We start from the raw sequence: 15,195 nt of genomic DNA on the forward strand, positions 1-15,195 counted from the left end.
ATAGAATAAGTTTGCCAGAGAGAAATGGTTGCTCAGTGGTTATGGAGTTTCAGTTTTGTAAGATGAAAAAGTTTTAAAGATCTGGTGCGCAACAAGGTACATGTTGTTAACTATACTACCCACTTGAGAATGGTTAAAGTAGTAAATGTTATTTGTTTTTTACCATGCATATACAGTACACATATGTACAAAGTTTACTTTGATATATTAGTTATAACATGAACTATAAATTCTAGTCCTGGCTAATGATGGTTAGTGTGCCAAGCTAACTTACATATCGCTACCTAATCAAATATGTATTTGAAGTATAAAATTATTCTAACTAGTACATGCATTGCAGTCATACAGAGACACACATTGAGAGTTTTGGTTTGGAATGCAAAGAACATATTGCCCTTACAGATCGGAATCGGGAGTCTTTTCTTCTCTGCCAGTAGATAGGAAATCATACAACTCCGAGCCACAACAGAGAGCTCTCATGGCTTGAGCCAGAGATCAAGCTCCAAATGTCTTGGGTGAGAAACTATAGGACACTGGAGCATCTTGCTAGGAAACTTTCTCGTACTACTTCCCAAAGTGTGTTCCACAAAATACCAGTGCTATCATATTTTCCAACTAAGAACATCTATTGTCGCTACATTTGCGAATCTTTGTACACAGTAGCTTCCCTTAGAGACTAATGGTGCACGTGAGCACCTTATAAAAGTTCTGAGAAACACTGCAGTAAAGAACACTTTTGAATTCTGTTTTACTCAACATTTCCTTTAATTTTATAACCGTGCAACACCACTAGACTCCCCCTTCACCCTTTTAAGTATATTACTTAGTTCCACACCACATGCACTAGGAGATTATATCTTAGGGCATATTTTGCTATGTCCTAGTTCCCTATTGTCTCCCATGTGTTTTTTAAGGCCCCCAGAAATTAGCCTATCTGCCTTGCTTTCTTCAATTCTGCTATCTTTTTTTAACCAGGCTTTTCCTCCTTCCTTGCAGCAAAATGGAACAGTCTCATTGCTCTTTCTTGTCCTCCTGAGTTTCAGACTGTTAACTGTTACTGTTAACCACAGTGGGATGGAAACAGGGCGATACGCTTTCCTAAGAAGGACAGTAGTGTACTGAAATGGGAGCTAAACATAGAATCAGAAGAGTTCAAATCTTGACTCTACATTATTATCTGTAGCATCTATGAGGCTTGTTTGCTTCTCTGTAAAATGGAATAAAAAAAAAACTAGTAGGATTACTGTGAAAATTGAAAGAAATAATTTATGTGCAATTATCTGTTATGTAGTAAGTGCTAAATAAATGTGAACAAATAAAGGTGTGTCCGAAGAGATTAGATCTTTTGGAGGTGGGAGAAAGTTAATGAGATTAGACTTAGAGAAAGGTTTCATTGGGTTGGTACTGAAATATGGATAAAATTTAGATGATGTCTGGGATTTGCTACAAAATAAAAATAGAGGTAGTTATATATGAAACAAAATGCCAAGGGCTAATCATTATTAAAGCTGGGTGATAGGTATATGGGACACTGTACTCTTCAGTCTTCTTTTGATTATGTTTAAATTTTTCTATTACATGTGTATATTTTATAAGGAATAGTACTAGAACTGAAAGGGTATCTAATGTTTTAGGGGATTATCTCTTTTTCTTCATTTTTGTCAATAACATGTGGTTGATACCAGCCCAGCCTAGTGGGCTCTTGAGTATCTCACTCAAGAATGCAATACCTTGAGACACCGAATGGAGCAGAAGCACTGTGGCTTTATTTTTATTAGAAACAAAAAAACTGGAGGACAGAGCTCCAGGGAGAGCAATCTAGACAGGAATCTCCTCATAGAGTGCTGTTGTTGCCTTTGTGTTTTCTCTCCTTGCAGTCTCCCTGCAGGTACACCACCTCTTGTTCCACCTTCCTGGAATTCACTTGCTGTGAGGAAGGGTCAAGGCAACTCAATCAGATTCTTCCTTCTGTGCCAACTTAGTCCCCAATTTTTTTAAAAGATTTATTTATTTATGAATACAAGAGCTGGGGTGTAGGCCAGAGGTGTGGGGGGTGAGAGGATTCACCAGAGACAGAGTAGGGAGCAAAACAGGAGGATTGACTGAAATACACTGCTGAGGGGAGCAGCAGGTGAGACAGGAGAGGTCTGCTGTGCCATGTGGGTTAGCTCCCTGGCTGGGTATCAAACTCGTGTGGCAGTGGCTACAGATAGCTTCAGAGTGCTGCGACTTAATCCCTTGTGCCACCAGGGAGGCCCATTAGTCCCAAATTTTTGTGTGTTCTCCTAAAATATACTCAATGCATGCCATGAGCATCCTGGCGCCTCCGGTGAAGTCATTACATGTTTACTGGGCACGTACTCCTACGGAGGCCACTCACATTCTTCCTGGATGTAGTCTTTGCAGGAAGTTCAGTATCGTTAATGGCTGATTTTGACACTTGTTATGACCACAGTTGACAAGCTGGTGCCTTTCACCATCTGCCCGAGGTCACAATTATTTATTATTGACTATTATTATTTTTTTTTACTATTTGCTATTAACTATCTGTTACTATCACAGATGGCACTTTTCGCCATCTGTTTTCCAACATCAGCCCTGGCCCCTGTCACATGGTAACCATTCCTGTTGGCCATTTGTATATAAGAAGGACATAAACTCTGCAGAGGTACTCAGAGACTGCCTAGGAATGCATATACATTGAATATTCGTCATGCTCTACTATGTTCATGTGAATTTCTAAAGGAATATATTTATTCCATATACTATATAGATCTTACCCATCACATAATACTTTAAAATAGATTCAAAGATAGAGGGATAAAGTAAATTAAGTCAGACCAGTTTCAAGGTGAGAAGTCTAAAATCAGAAATATAACTAGTTATGGGCCTCCCCTGGTGGTGCAGTGGTTGAGCGCTGGGCTGCGAGGCTGCCCGCAGCTCTGCAGCACCGGTTCGTTCCCCGGCCGCCGGCGAGGGTCCCATACACACACACACACACACACACAAAAAGAGGAAAGAAATATAACTAGTTATCGGTATTAAAGTAGAGAAAAGTTATTTTTTGACCTAAGGTTTAATCCAGACTACAAAAAAATGAGGACCAAGCCTATCAGAACTTTGTAAATGTGACATAGAATCCTAGAACATTGCACTGATAAGGCAGGTCTGCACCCTCTAAACATGTATAATCAGAGACACAAGAGATGTTAATGACTTCTTAAATATCCTAAATCAGTTAGGCAAAGCTAAGGCAAGAATCTAATGATTCCTTTATTACATTACTTTGTTTTCCCCTAACCTTTGCCAGATTATTTATTATGTATATATACATGTATGTATATGTGAATATGCATTTTTTTAATCTTAGACATAATTTTAATGTAACTAGAAACTTTGTATTTTTAGATGTAACTAGATCTTGAATAGTATATAAGCCCAAGTTTAGCAACGTTTGACACATTTTTTTGAGTACCCAGTATGTGATGGCTGCAGTGGTAGGCAGCACAGAGATGAGGACAGCAGTCTCTGCTTCTCACCGCTATAATTTCACAGCTTTCCAAAGGGGAACAGGCGGGGTGGTCTTATTTACCTAAAGACTTGCAATATAATCATCTTAAATTTTTGTTCTAAAATTTCTATCATTTTTTAAAATTTTGTTGTTCCTTTTCATGTCAAGGTTGGTTCTAAACAAAATGATGAAGGTTGTGCATTTGTCTTCAGTGCCCTTCTATTTCTCCCTTTTTACCTATTCCACCTATTTAGTTCCCCTTTTCTCTGCTTGCTCTAGACAACCAATACTGCATTGCTGTCTTGTTTCTTCCTAAAACCAAACTTTGTGTTGTGATTCTCAACGAACTTTTTTTTTTTTCTTAAATGAGAAATCGCAGAGGTAAACACTTCTTACCACACAGGATTAAATCTCTAGTGGTAAAATTTCTGGGATTTAAGTGAAGAAAGAATTTTTGGTGAAAATCCTTATAATGACTCTCAAATTGTATCATATAGTTGACTGTCTTCTTAAAGTAGTAAAGTATGATCTCAAGTCCTAGTTCTATCCGTATCAATATGTGACCCTTGGTTGGGTAAATCACATATCTGCTTTCCCAGTTTCTTATTTAAGAAATAGAGGTAACAATGGGCTAACACATAGGATTGTTATGAGGTTTCAGTGAGATGATTTATAGAAAGGGTTTTACACAAAACCTGGGAGTGGACTCTCAAAAAAACATTGGCTGTTATTGTCATTCACCAAAGGCATCCTTACTTCTGTGGGTATTAACCTCTACCATAACTAAACTTAAATACCTTGCCTTTGTAAATAATACTGCCTTTCACTTTCTTACGCTACATTTCAGATTTGATTAAGGTAAGGTGGTCAATAGCATATTCAAAATCTTGATCAAAATGATCAAAAATAATTCAAATATTGAGTGATTCTGAATCATAACATGGACTACAGTTTTTCCTCTTTGGAAAACTTGCTTATTGAAATGTGAAAGTATTATATGTCAAAAACTTAAGTCAAATTACGAAGTACTTTTTTATCCTTTGTAGCAAAGGAGACAACATTCTGACTCTGGTCTTATAAAAAGCACATCTTCAAGAGGAAATAACAAGAAAGAGTGTTGGAGATATCCCTCTACTAATCAAAAGATGAAATCCGATGGACTAGGAGCATCAGGACATACATCAAGTACCAATAGAAATACTATAAATAAAACTTTGAAGCATGATGATTTAAAAGAAAAAGATGGTACAAAAATAGCATCTAAGTTTACAAAAGAATCAAAAACTGGGGTGAAAACTGTTTCTGGAAAGCCCAAAGCTATAATAAAATCTAAAATGGAAAACAGTGATAATACAAAGTCAGCAAATGTGTCACCTAGACAAGCTGTGGAAAGATCAGCAGCAGCAGCAACAGCAACAGCAGCAAATGGACAGAATAATTTATTAAATGGAAAAGGAGTGAGAAATCAGGAAGGGCACATTACAGGTGCCAGACCCAAGATACTTGCTGGAAACTTAAATGTTCAAGCCAAAGCAAAGCCTTTGAAGAAAGTGACAGGAAAAGATTCTCCATGCAACAGCATCACAGGTCCCTCCAGCAGATCTACCAACTCAAGTATGGAATTATTGATTTCCACTGAATGTCTGGATGAGCCCCCCAAAAATGGATCAATAGGAGAAGAGAAGCCTTCTGGTCATAAACAGTCCCTTTATGAATCTCCAAGACAGATAGTAAAAAACAATGGTGAAACTATCAAAACTTCCACTGTAGGTAGGTTTTAATACACTTTTTTTTTTAATTGAGGTAATTTTTTTTTACCACACTATATAGGCTTCAGATGTAAAATTTCTCACCTCAGCAACTGTATATATCACACCAACACCTACCACCAAATGTCAGTCATCATGCACCACCAACCTATCATCCCCCTCTTACCTATTCCCTACCCCTCCTTCCCCTCTGGTAACCACCATTCCGTTGTCATAGTCTAAGAGTTTGTTTTTGTTTCGTTTGTTCACTTGCCTTTTTTCCTTTCTTTAATTTTTTTTTTTTTGCACAGAAGAATTGGGGTGTAGGCTAAAGGTGAGAGGGTAAAAGGACTCACCAGAGACAGAGTGAGGTATAGAACTGCAGATCTACCTGAAATACATTGCTAAGGGGAGCAGTGAGCAAGACAGGAGTTAACTTCCTGGGCAGGAATCAAACCCGGGCCTTAGCAGTGGGTTAACTGAGGCTTAACCCCTAGGGCACCAAGGAGGCCCCCCTTTTTTTCTTTACATTCCACAAATGAGTTAAATCATGTAGTATTTTTCTTTCTCCTTCTGAGTTATTTCACGTAACATAATCCTCTCAAGTTCAGTCTATGTTGTTGCAAATGGCAAGATTTCATCTTTTTAATGGCTGAGTAGTATTCTATTATGTGTGAATATCACATCATCTTTATCCATTCAGCTCTCCTCAGGCACTTGGATTGTTCTACATCTTGACTACTGTGAATAGTGATGCAATGAACATGTGGAGTGATCTAATTTTATTTTTTTCCAAAGCTCTATGGATGTTTAATGGTAACTTTTTTTTTTTACACACTGTGGCCTTTATTAATTGGTTTCCATTTTATTTTATTTTTTAAAATTTATTATATATATTTTACATTGTTCATTTTTAAACAATGTTTGCTTTTCTTCTTCTTTTTTTCCCTCGGGTGTTGTCCCCATAAAACTTCCCCCACCAGTTCACCCAAGCACCATCACCACAGTCCCCTGTGCTCTTTCTCCCTGTTTTGGACTTTTATTTATTTTCAAATGCCAAGAAATATTTATTTACATATATTCATGCCAGCTAAGAGAAAACACAATTCTTCCCATGTTAACATTTTGTTCATAGTATCTGAATTTATACATATTTGTTGCATATTTAGTGTTCTCTCACCTGACCCACTTATCTTTTATTTACAGCAGTAAAATCTAGACCTGTTTCAAAACTTACCAATGGAACTTCCAATAAAAAAAGCATTCATGAACAAGAAAATAATATAAATAACAGGTAAGTCTTCATTCATTGTGTTACCTATGTATTAGTTTTTTCTGATAGGTAACTTTATACTAATGTCTATCTAAATATTTTTTCTTCTTTGGTTATAAAATTTAATGTATTTACCAGTGATATTTTGAAACTTTATTTATTAAAAGAAGTTACTTTAAGTGTAATGATGATTAATAGAAAATAATAGTGGAATACTTAATTGCACTTGTGGAACTTGATTATCACTTGCTTTGTCATACTTGATCATACAGTTTGGTAAACTCGAAGACCTATGAAAAGATAGTTTTTCTATTTTCACAAAAGAGATACAATTTTATTTCTTTGAGGGAAAAATATATTTCATGTATGAGTCTTTTAAAAGTCCACATTTTGGATCCTTGAAGTAACAGTGAATGCACATCATTTTTCTTAGTGTGCTAAAGAAGGTCACTAACAAAGGATGTAGTGATTCAGCACCACAAGCAATTTTAAAGAAAAGAGGAACTAGCACTGGATTTGCTACCACCCAGCAGAGAATGAAAAATGGCCCTTCTAGTCTTGCTAAAACTCAAGGTAAGGCTGAGAGAGTCCCTTGTTTAAGTTGAATAAACAGAAGTCTCACTTGAAATGTTAACTGCACATAAGCAAAATATAACTGGTTTCAATAATTACATATTTTGTTTCATACTATAGAGATGAATGAAGTTTTATACTTTTACTTTTCAGGCAAGTAGTTTGGTATTCTGGGGAATGGTTTTGATTTTTATTTTCTTCTGTGAGAGAAATTAAGATGTCACTAATGTATCTACATTTCTGGTCTTTTTATATAATATGCCTCTGTTACTTCAAAGTTTCTATCTGTAAAATTAGAACAAAGAGCCATTTGGAAAGTAATGATAGACTGGAGAGCTGTAATATGTAGGGAGGAAGAATTTTCCCTTGGTAATCTGTACGCTGCCTGTTGTTTTTCCATGTTCTAAGAAAGAAAATATTACTGATTATATTGCTTTATATACTAATAACTGATTTTATAAATTAAAACAAAGGATGTAGTGATTTATTGCTTTATTCAGTAAGCATTCACATAGGGAATAGCTTATAAGATTCTCAAGTAAATTTTGAGTTGAAAGATGAATTATTACTGAATAAAAAAATAAGGCAGAGAAAAATTCATGTTCTAGCAATAGCTAAGAATTAAACGTTTTAAAATATTGATAATTCTGACAGATTTGAATGCTTAAAGTGTTATCTGTAGGACTTTAACTGGTGTAAACAAATGACTTTTCAAAATTAATCCTCTTTTCCTCCAGCCACCAATTTAGTTTACTCTCTATATCTAAGTTAATTCTAATGAACTATAATAATAATGATCTGGTTGTAAGAAATAAATTTATTTTGTTCATGTTTGAGTAAAAAACCTATAACAATGTCAACATTTCTATTGTATTTAACTTGATTTTCTTCCTCAGCTATATGGAACAGTCCCCCACCCCAGCCCCAAAAAAAGACTTCAATGGAAAATTCTTACTGCCTTCCTGCTCTTTTGGTACAAGAATCTAGTCAGACTTTTCCATGCCCATATATTTATGCGATCCAGTTCTAACATAAAGATCAACACTTTTTTTTTTAAAGATTTATTTATTTATGCATACAAGAGCTGGAGTACAGGCCAGAGATGCGGGGGGTGAGAGGATTCACCAGAGACAGAGTGGGAAACAGAGCAAGCAGATTGACCGAAGTACACTGCTGAGGAGAGCACCGGGCGAGTCAGGAGAGGTCTGCTGCGCCATGTGGGTTGCTCCCTGGCCGGCCTGGGATCGAACTCGTGCTGCAGAGGCCGTGGATTGCCTCATAGTGCAGTGCTTAACCCCTTGTGCCACCAGGGAGGCCCCAAGATCAACACTTTTGACTTGAAGAAGATATATCTATAAATTTTACTAAGATTCTAGGAAAGCCCCTTTATATTTATAACAGAAATTTTTTTTCTTTTATTATGTCGTTAACTCCTAATTTGTGATTGTCCATATGATCCTAGTTATATTACCATTTCATTATTTAATCTTACTTCTTCTGAAGTAACTTAAAAACAACTATTGAGTTTCAGTCATGAATTGGAAGGTATATCTATTTTATTTTTGAATTTTCTTATCTTAGGATCCCAAGGAGAGTCACCCAATTCAGTAAAATCTTCAGTCTCTTCAAGACTGTCTGATGAAAATGTGACAAAGTTGGACCACAGTACAACTACAGATAAACAAATACCCAAGAGAAAAATTGTTAAGCAAGGAAACACAACTTTGCCTAAGGTTAATGCAAAAATAGTTACAATGCCTAAAAATCTAAATCAGTCTAAGAAAGGTGACACTTTGAATAATAAAGATTCAAAACAGAGGATGCCTCCTGGACAGGTTATAATGAAGACTCAGACTTCTTCTCAAAGACCTTTAAAAAATGAAACATCTGTTGTCCAAAAAAGTATGCTTCAAGATCTATGTGATAATAATAATAAGGGTAATATTTTGGAACAGAAGCCTCTTGAACCTCTAATTAATTTCACATCCAAAATCAGTGGTACAGAAGCCTTGCAGTCATCATGTAAACCTAAACCACAAAAGCCATTAAACAATCACGAAAAAGAGAAATTGGTATTTGAATGTCAAAATATGTCAAATCTGGATAAAGCAATGAAAGATGAACTGGAAGCAAAACATATTTGTTCAAATAAAAGTAAACCAAAAATTTCCAGTCACAAAGAAACAGATAATTGCAACACAGCTAAAGCACATGCTGATGGGCGTGATAATGTAGATTCAAAATTTTATAGCTCCACTGCCCTAAAATCTATAGTTTTAAATCCAAATGAAAACTCCTTGAACTCTAATCAACTTTATGATTTAGATTCAACAGATGCAGGGCAAATCCATTCAATTTCAGCTAGGGAAAAACAAGTAGGGAGGGAAGATACAATTAAAACATCAAGTATTAAATGTGTGAAAGATGTTTTACCGTATGCTCCTGAAAGGACAAACACTGTGTTAAATTCTGTGCATGATGACAGAAAAACTGTAATTCATTTAGAAAAACACAAAATTCCTAGTGAGTTGTCTGATGACTCTGTTATGAAGGAAGACAAACATATGACAGCAGACTCAGATACATCCTCCAAGTGTTTTTTGGAACAGATAGCAGGAAAAAATTCTCCTAAGGAGATGGAAACAACAGAAACTCCAGAGAACCACAACACTCCAGAAGCGCCATTCATGAGTCACTGGAATTTGAGCACCAGTGTTCTGCACCAGAGAGAGAGTCCAGAGTCTGACACTGGCAGTGCTACCACATCCTCTGATGACATAAAGCCCCGATCTGAAGACTATGATGCTGGAGGATCTCAGGATGATGATGGGTCCAATGACAGAGGTATTTCTAAGTGTGGCACAATGCTATGCCATGACTTTCTTGGAAGAAGTAGCAGTGACACCAGTACTCCTGAAGAATTAAAAATATATGATAGTAATTTGAGAATTGAAGTCAAAATGAAAAAGCAAAGCAGTGGTGATGTTTTCCAAGTTAATTCGACAAGCGATGATGATGTTCCTAGAAAAAAAACAGAAATTTGGTCTCGATCTACAATAGTCCACCCTAGGGATAAAGAAAATATTCCACGAGGGAGTGTCCATTTTGCTCAGGAAATAGATCAAGTTTCTTCCTCAGCAGATGAAACAGAAGATGAAAGGTCTGAAGCTGAAAATGTCACAGAGCATTTCTCTGCATCTAACCCAGCTCCTCAGCAGTTTCAAGGAATAATTAATTTAGCTTTTGAAGATGCAGCTGAAAATGAAAGTCGTGAATTTTCTGCAACTAAAAAATTTAAAAGGTCAGTTTTACTTTCAGTAGATGAGTGTGAGGAGCTAGGATCTGATGAAGGAGAAGTCCACACTCCAATTCGGCCTTCTATAGATTGTCTTTCACCTTCTGATGTTTTTGATGGCATTTTCCACGAGCAACGTGGAAGGACCTGCTATTCCAGATACTCACAAGGAAGTGAAGGTAGTACCTTAGAACATAAACAAGATAAAGGCAATAGTGTATATAAAAATGAAAGCTCACTCTTGAGTCTGGGTAACATTGACACTTCAAGAAAAGATAAGCAGAGTACTTCAGCTACAGAAACAAAGAACACGCTAGATACCCTGTCCAAAGGAGACAGACAGTTTCTACCAGAAGACAAAAAAGTAAACAGCGGAAGTGAAGTGGATAATGACTTTCAGCAACGCAGCAAACTCTCCGATAATGATATAAAGTCTCAAGAAAGACCATGTCATTTGGCGCTTCATCACAGAGACCCCAATTCTGACATACCAAAGAACAACTCTTCAAAGTCTCTGGACTCCTGTCGGAGTCAAGTTCTGCCTCAGGAAGGTCAAGTGAAAGAGAGCCATTCCACAGCTACCGAAAAAGCTAATATTGCTTTATCTGCAGGTAATGTACAGAAATAGAAATGCTAAATCCATAAGAAAATGAATTTATAGAATTTTAAAGTTGTATGTAGCCCTGAATGTTATATTTTAGTTAGAAAGGATAAACAAAGGATTCAAATTTTAAATGAAAATATCAATGTCTTAATAATGATGAAAATTAGCTAGTTATTCTTTGTTGTTCACTGAAAATCCTAGTGAAGAATTAATATCTAGTAAAATTTTTGGCTAATCCACTAAGAGATTTTTACATGAAAGAAAAATTTAGTTTACTATTATTTAGTTATTTATGTCTGATTTAACATAGGAATTATTGGCTATTAGAAATTTTGTTACACATTGCATATGACTTATGGACTATGCTAGCATATATTTAAGAGGGCTGTGCAATAACTATAGTAATATTAACTAAAAGCACTGAACTATTTTAGCTAGATTAATTATTACAATGTATACACATTTTACAGAGATTGAGACTTTCCAAATCACTGTAATTCTATTCTAAAATTTTCAATTAAAAAAGATAAATTTCCTAAAAGAGATTATATCTAGAAGCATTGACAATATATGAAAAAAAAAAGTCCAGGCTTATTTCATATGTTTAGATGACCTTCTGTCCAATTGTTTTGTGTGTTTGTCTTCTTTATTATAGTAATTTGAACTAATGACCACATTAAAATATGCAATAGTAGCTGACTGAGTAGCCATCATATATCAGAACTAAGGAAAGGACTGGTTGGGCAAGAATAGGGAGCTCTTTAAAGTTGTACTTTTTTTTTGTCCTTGCTTGCATCCTCCTTTGCATGTGCAATATAAAAATAAGCCTTTAGAATAAATGTATTTATTCCCGTTTTGGAACTGACTTAATTTAAGTCACCATCAAATAACCATGTCCTTTTTTTTCTCTTTAAGTTTCTCTTGTAGTGAATTAGATATATGTGCACATTCTATGTTCATGTTCAAATAATTTCTGTTGTTTTCTGTATCACAAATTTTCAAATTCAATTATATAGAATTGTTAGTTGCCTGTGTTGATTTTGCTGCTAAACATTACGCTTAAGTTTTTTTAAGATACAAAAAAATGCCTCAGAGATCTCATCGATTTTGTATAAGTATTATTTTTCCCATTCTATGTGTTTTTTTTTAAACTATAACTGAAATATTGTATTAATATTGTTCTACAAAACTCTGAGGGGTGCCAACATGTGCAATTTTTACATTGTGTAGTATTATGAATTATTTCAGGAGACATAGATGATTGTGACTCACTGGCACAAACCTACATGTATGACCATCGACCTTCAAAAACCCTTTCTCCAATATATGAGATGGATGTAATAGAAGCATTTGAGCAGAAAATGGAATCAGAAACACATGTTATGGACATGGATTGTGAAGACGATCAGCACTTTGCAAAACAAGATTGGACGCTATTAAAGCAACTGCTCTCTGAACAGGATTCAAACTTAAATATTACAAATTCTGTTCCTGAAGACTTAAATTTAGCACAGTATCTAATCAATCAGACGCTACTTTTAGCACGCGACAGCTCAAAACCTCAGGGTAAAGCACATGTTGACACTTTGACCAGATGGAGTGAACTAACATCTCCACTTGATAATTCCTCCGCAAGCATCACAATGGCTAGTTTTTCCTCTGAAGATTGTTCACCCCAAGGGGAATGGACAATTCTGGAACTCGAAACTCAGCATTAAGAGTATTAACATTTTAGAAAATTTTAAACTATGCCTTCCCCCCACTTTTTGTTTATGTTTATATTATATGCAAATAACGATTACATTAGCCAGAGATTGACTGTCCTTAATATTGAAGGAGTCTTTCCAATCTATGGAGGTAAACTTACATTAGTTAACATGATCTCACCTGTAGAAAACAAATGTTTCTCTAAAAATTTTGAGCATGTTTCTATAATTATTAGAGAAATTAGAAGAGGTGTAAGGAAAACCTTGCTTCAATTTTCCTTTCCTAACTGATCTTTTGTTCACTTGTTCATCATTCAAGAATTTACAATGTGAATGCACAAACAGATCGGTCCCTTTACTTTTTTGCTCTGCATATGGTAAATTGGTAATTCAACAATAAAAAAGTATCGTGCTTGTGTGCTTTATGTAGAGTTTATCTGTGAGTAACATTCAGATTCAGGTTGATATGGTTGATAGCTGAGTATCAATAAAAATCTTAATTTCCCCAACAATTGAGGTCTGGGAAATAGTGAAGTAAATACATTCTCCAATTTCAATCTTATTGTTACTAAAACAGAAATGGAATCCTCTGTAACTCTCCTTCTGGGATATAGCCAGAGAGGGAAGTCTGCCTTTGTTCAAAAGAATGGGGAAGCTGTCTATCTTTAATCTATATGGACTCCCTTTTTTATGGTTACTTAGAACTCTCCAGTTTCCATTCCATATCAGAGATATTTTAGAACTGCACCTGCAGTAAGCCTGCACTAAATATTAACTTGAAAATGGGTATATGAGGTAATTGAGTTACCGAGTGAAACTGCATGTGTGTGAGCATGGGCACACACACATGTGTATGTCTTATGCATTGTCTAGTTACCTACTTCTTTATTTCCTTGATCAGATTGCCTTTTTATTTGTAATGTTGGTAGCAAGGCAAAGATAAAATCTTTTTTTAAAAAGGCTACTGAGGAGCAAACTTTTAGGTCCAATATTGATGTGGATGTTTTCTCTAGGGTAATGAGATTTAGTAGAATCAATCTCTTTTAAGCTTTGTAATGCATAATTTCTCTAAAATATGTCAGAAGTGAGGAAACATTTTGGTTTAAAAGTACTTTTCTAAATTAAAATTGTCAATAAATGATCAACAATAAGGATCCTGTATATTAAATATCAATAATCATATTAATGCATAATCACTTGTTCTTATATATTAATTTAACTATGTAAAATTAGCTACTAGCCTGTTACTATAATATCATTTAGTTGCTATGCCTTTTTTAAAATAGAAGCTCTACAAGAAGCACTCATTCAGTCAGTCATACTGGTTCTGGGTGCTGTAGTACAAAAATAAGGTTTGAGTTCTTCCTCCTTCCTCAAAAAAAGTTGTTTCTGCTGAGAGGGGAAAACATGTAAGAAAAGAGTTAAAATACAGTATTAGAAGAACTTTGTATTTTTTAATTTTTATTTATTTTAATACTTTTAAATGTAATGATTAGTCTAATCCCTTAAAATGTCAAGGATTGAAGTTCACATGAGTCAAAAGATTGCACAAGAGCCCATTAACTAATTTGTGGACTAGAATCCAATATTCCTTAATTTCAGTTTGATGTTATTTCTGCCACACAACACAGGTCATTTGATTTTTTATCATAAAACCTGAGAACAAATACTAAATTTAGAGATAAATTTGTGGTGTAAAGAAGTATGATAGAGGGCCTCCCTGGTGGCGCAAGGGGTTAATATGCAACCTATGAAGCTATCAGCACCCTCTGCAGCACGAGTTTCATCCCCCTGCCGCCAGGGAGCTACCCACATGGTGCAGCAGACCTCTCCTGACTCACCCGCTGCTCCCCTCAGCAGTGTACTTTGGTCAGTCTGCCTGTTCTGTTCCCCACTCTGTCTCTGGTGAATCCTCTCACCCCCCACACCTCTGGCCTGTACCCCAGTTCTTGTATGCATAAATAAATAAATCTTTTTTAAAAAAAGAAGTATGATAGAGTCAGAAACAGCACCAAGTCCCAAGAGATTGTGGATATTGTGTTATTTTTTTCTCCAAATGTGAAATTGTTTTGTTACTTTTAATAAACTACCTCAGAAGCTCACAAATTTATAACTGAAACTTCATTTCTTTCCCAGCTTCAAGGTCCTGAAAACTTTCTTCTTAAATCATTAGACATTTAAAATCTATTTAATTTCATGTCACATCTGCAATAGATAATAAGGGAGATATTTTGCTTAAGTAGTGACCTCTTAGGTAATTTCAGTTCTTGTATGTTTTCTTATCACGCTCTTTTGTGAATGACACATCTACCAGTCTTTACTATGGGACTACTTGGGCTATCACTTCACCATTCACCAAACATATATTGATTAATAATTGCTTACATTTATTCAGCACTTTTTATATGTTAAGACCCTGTGCTAAGTGCTTTAAATATGCATTAACAATATTCTCACAACTGTTCTATGACATATGTCTTCTTTA

At 35.4% G+C, this 15,195-nt stretch overlaps 1 protein-coding gene across 1 annotated transcript in view; it reads left to right on the top strand.

Moving 5' to 3' along the window:
- The window catches only part of BTBD8 (BTB domain containing 8), a 79,601-nt gene extending 64,776 nt beyond the window's left edge, over positions 1–14,825 (top strand). Inside the window, exons 14-18 of the mRNA XM_037498474.2 lie at positions 4,558–5,281; positions 6,466–6,553; positions 6,966–7,105; positions 8,687–11,011; positions 12,253–14,825. Coding sequence (XP_037354371.1) covers positions 4,558–5,281; positions 6,466–6,553; positions 6,966–7,105; positions 8,687–11,011; positions 12,253–12,722 — 3,747 coding nt within the window. The 3' untranslated portion in view covers positions 12,723–14,825. The remainder of the gene's footprint in view (positions 1–4,557; positions 5,282–6,465; positions 6,554–6,965; positions 7,106–8,686; positions 11,012–12,252) is intronic.
- The last annotated feature ends 370 nt before the right edge of the window (positions 14,826–15,195 follow it).

The sequence above is a fragment of the Talpa occidentalis genome, unplaced genomic scaffold (assembly GCF_014898055.3).
Source record: "Talpa occidentalis isolate TD23 unplaced genomic scaffold, MPIMG_talOcc4v2.1 talOcc4.9, whole genome shotgun sequence".
Classification (NCBI taxonomy): Eukaryota; Metazoa; Chordata; class Mammalia; order Eulipotyphla; family Talpidae; genus Talpa; species Talpa occidentalis.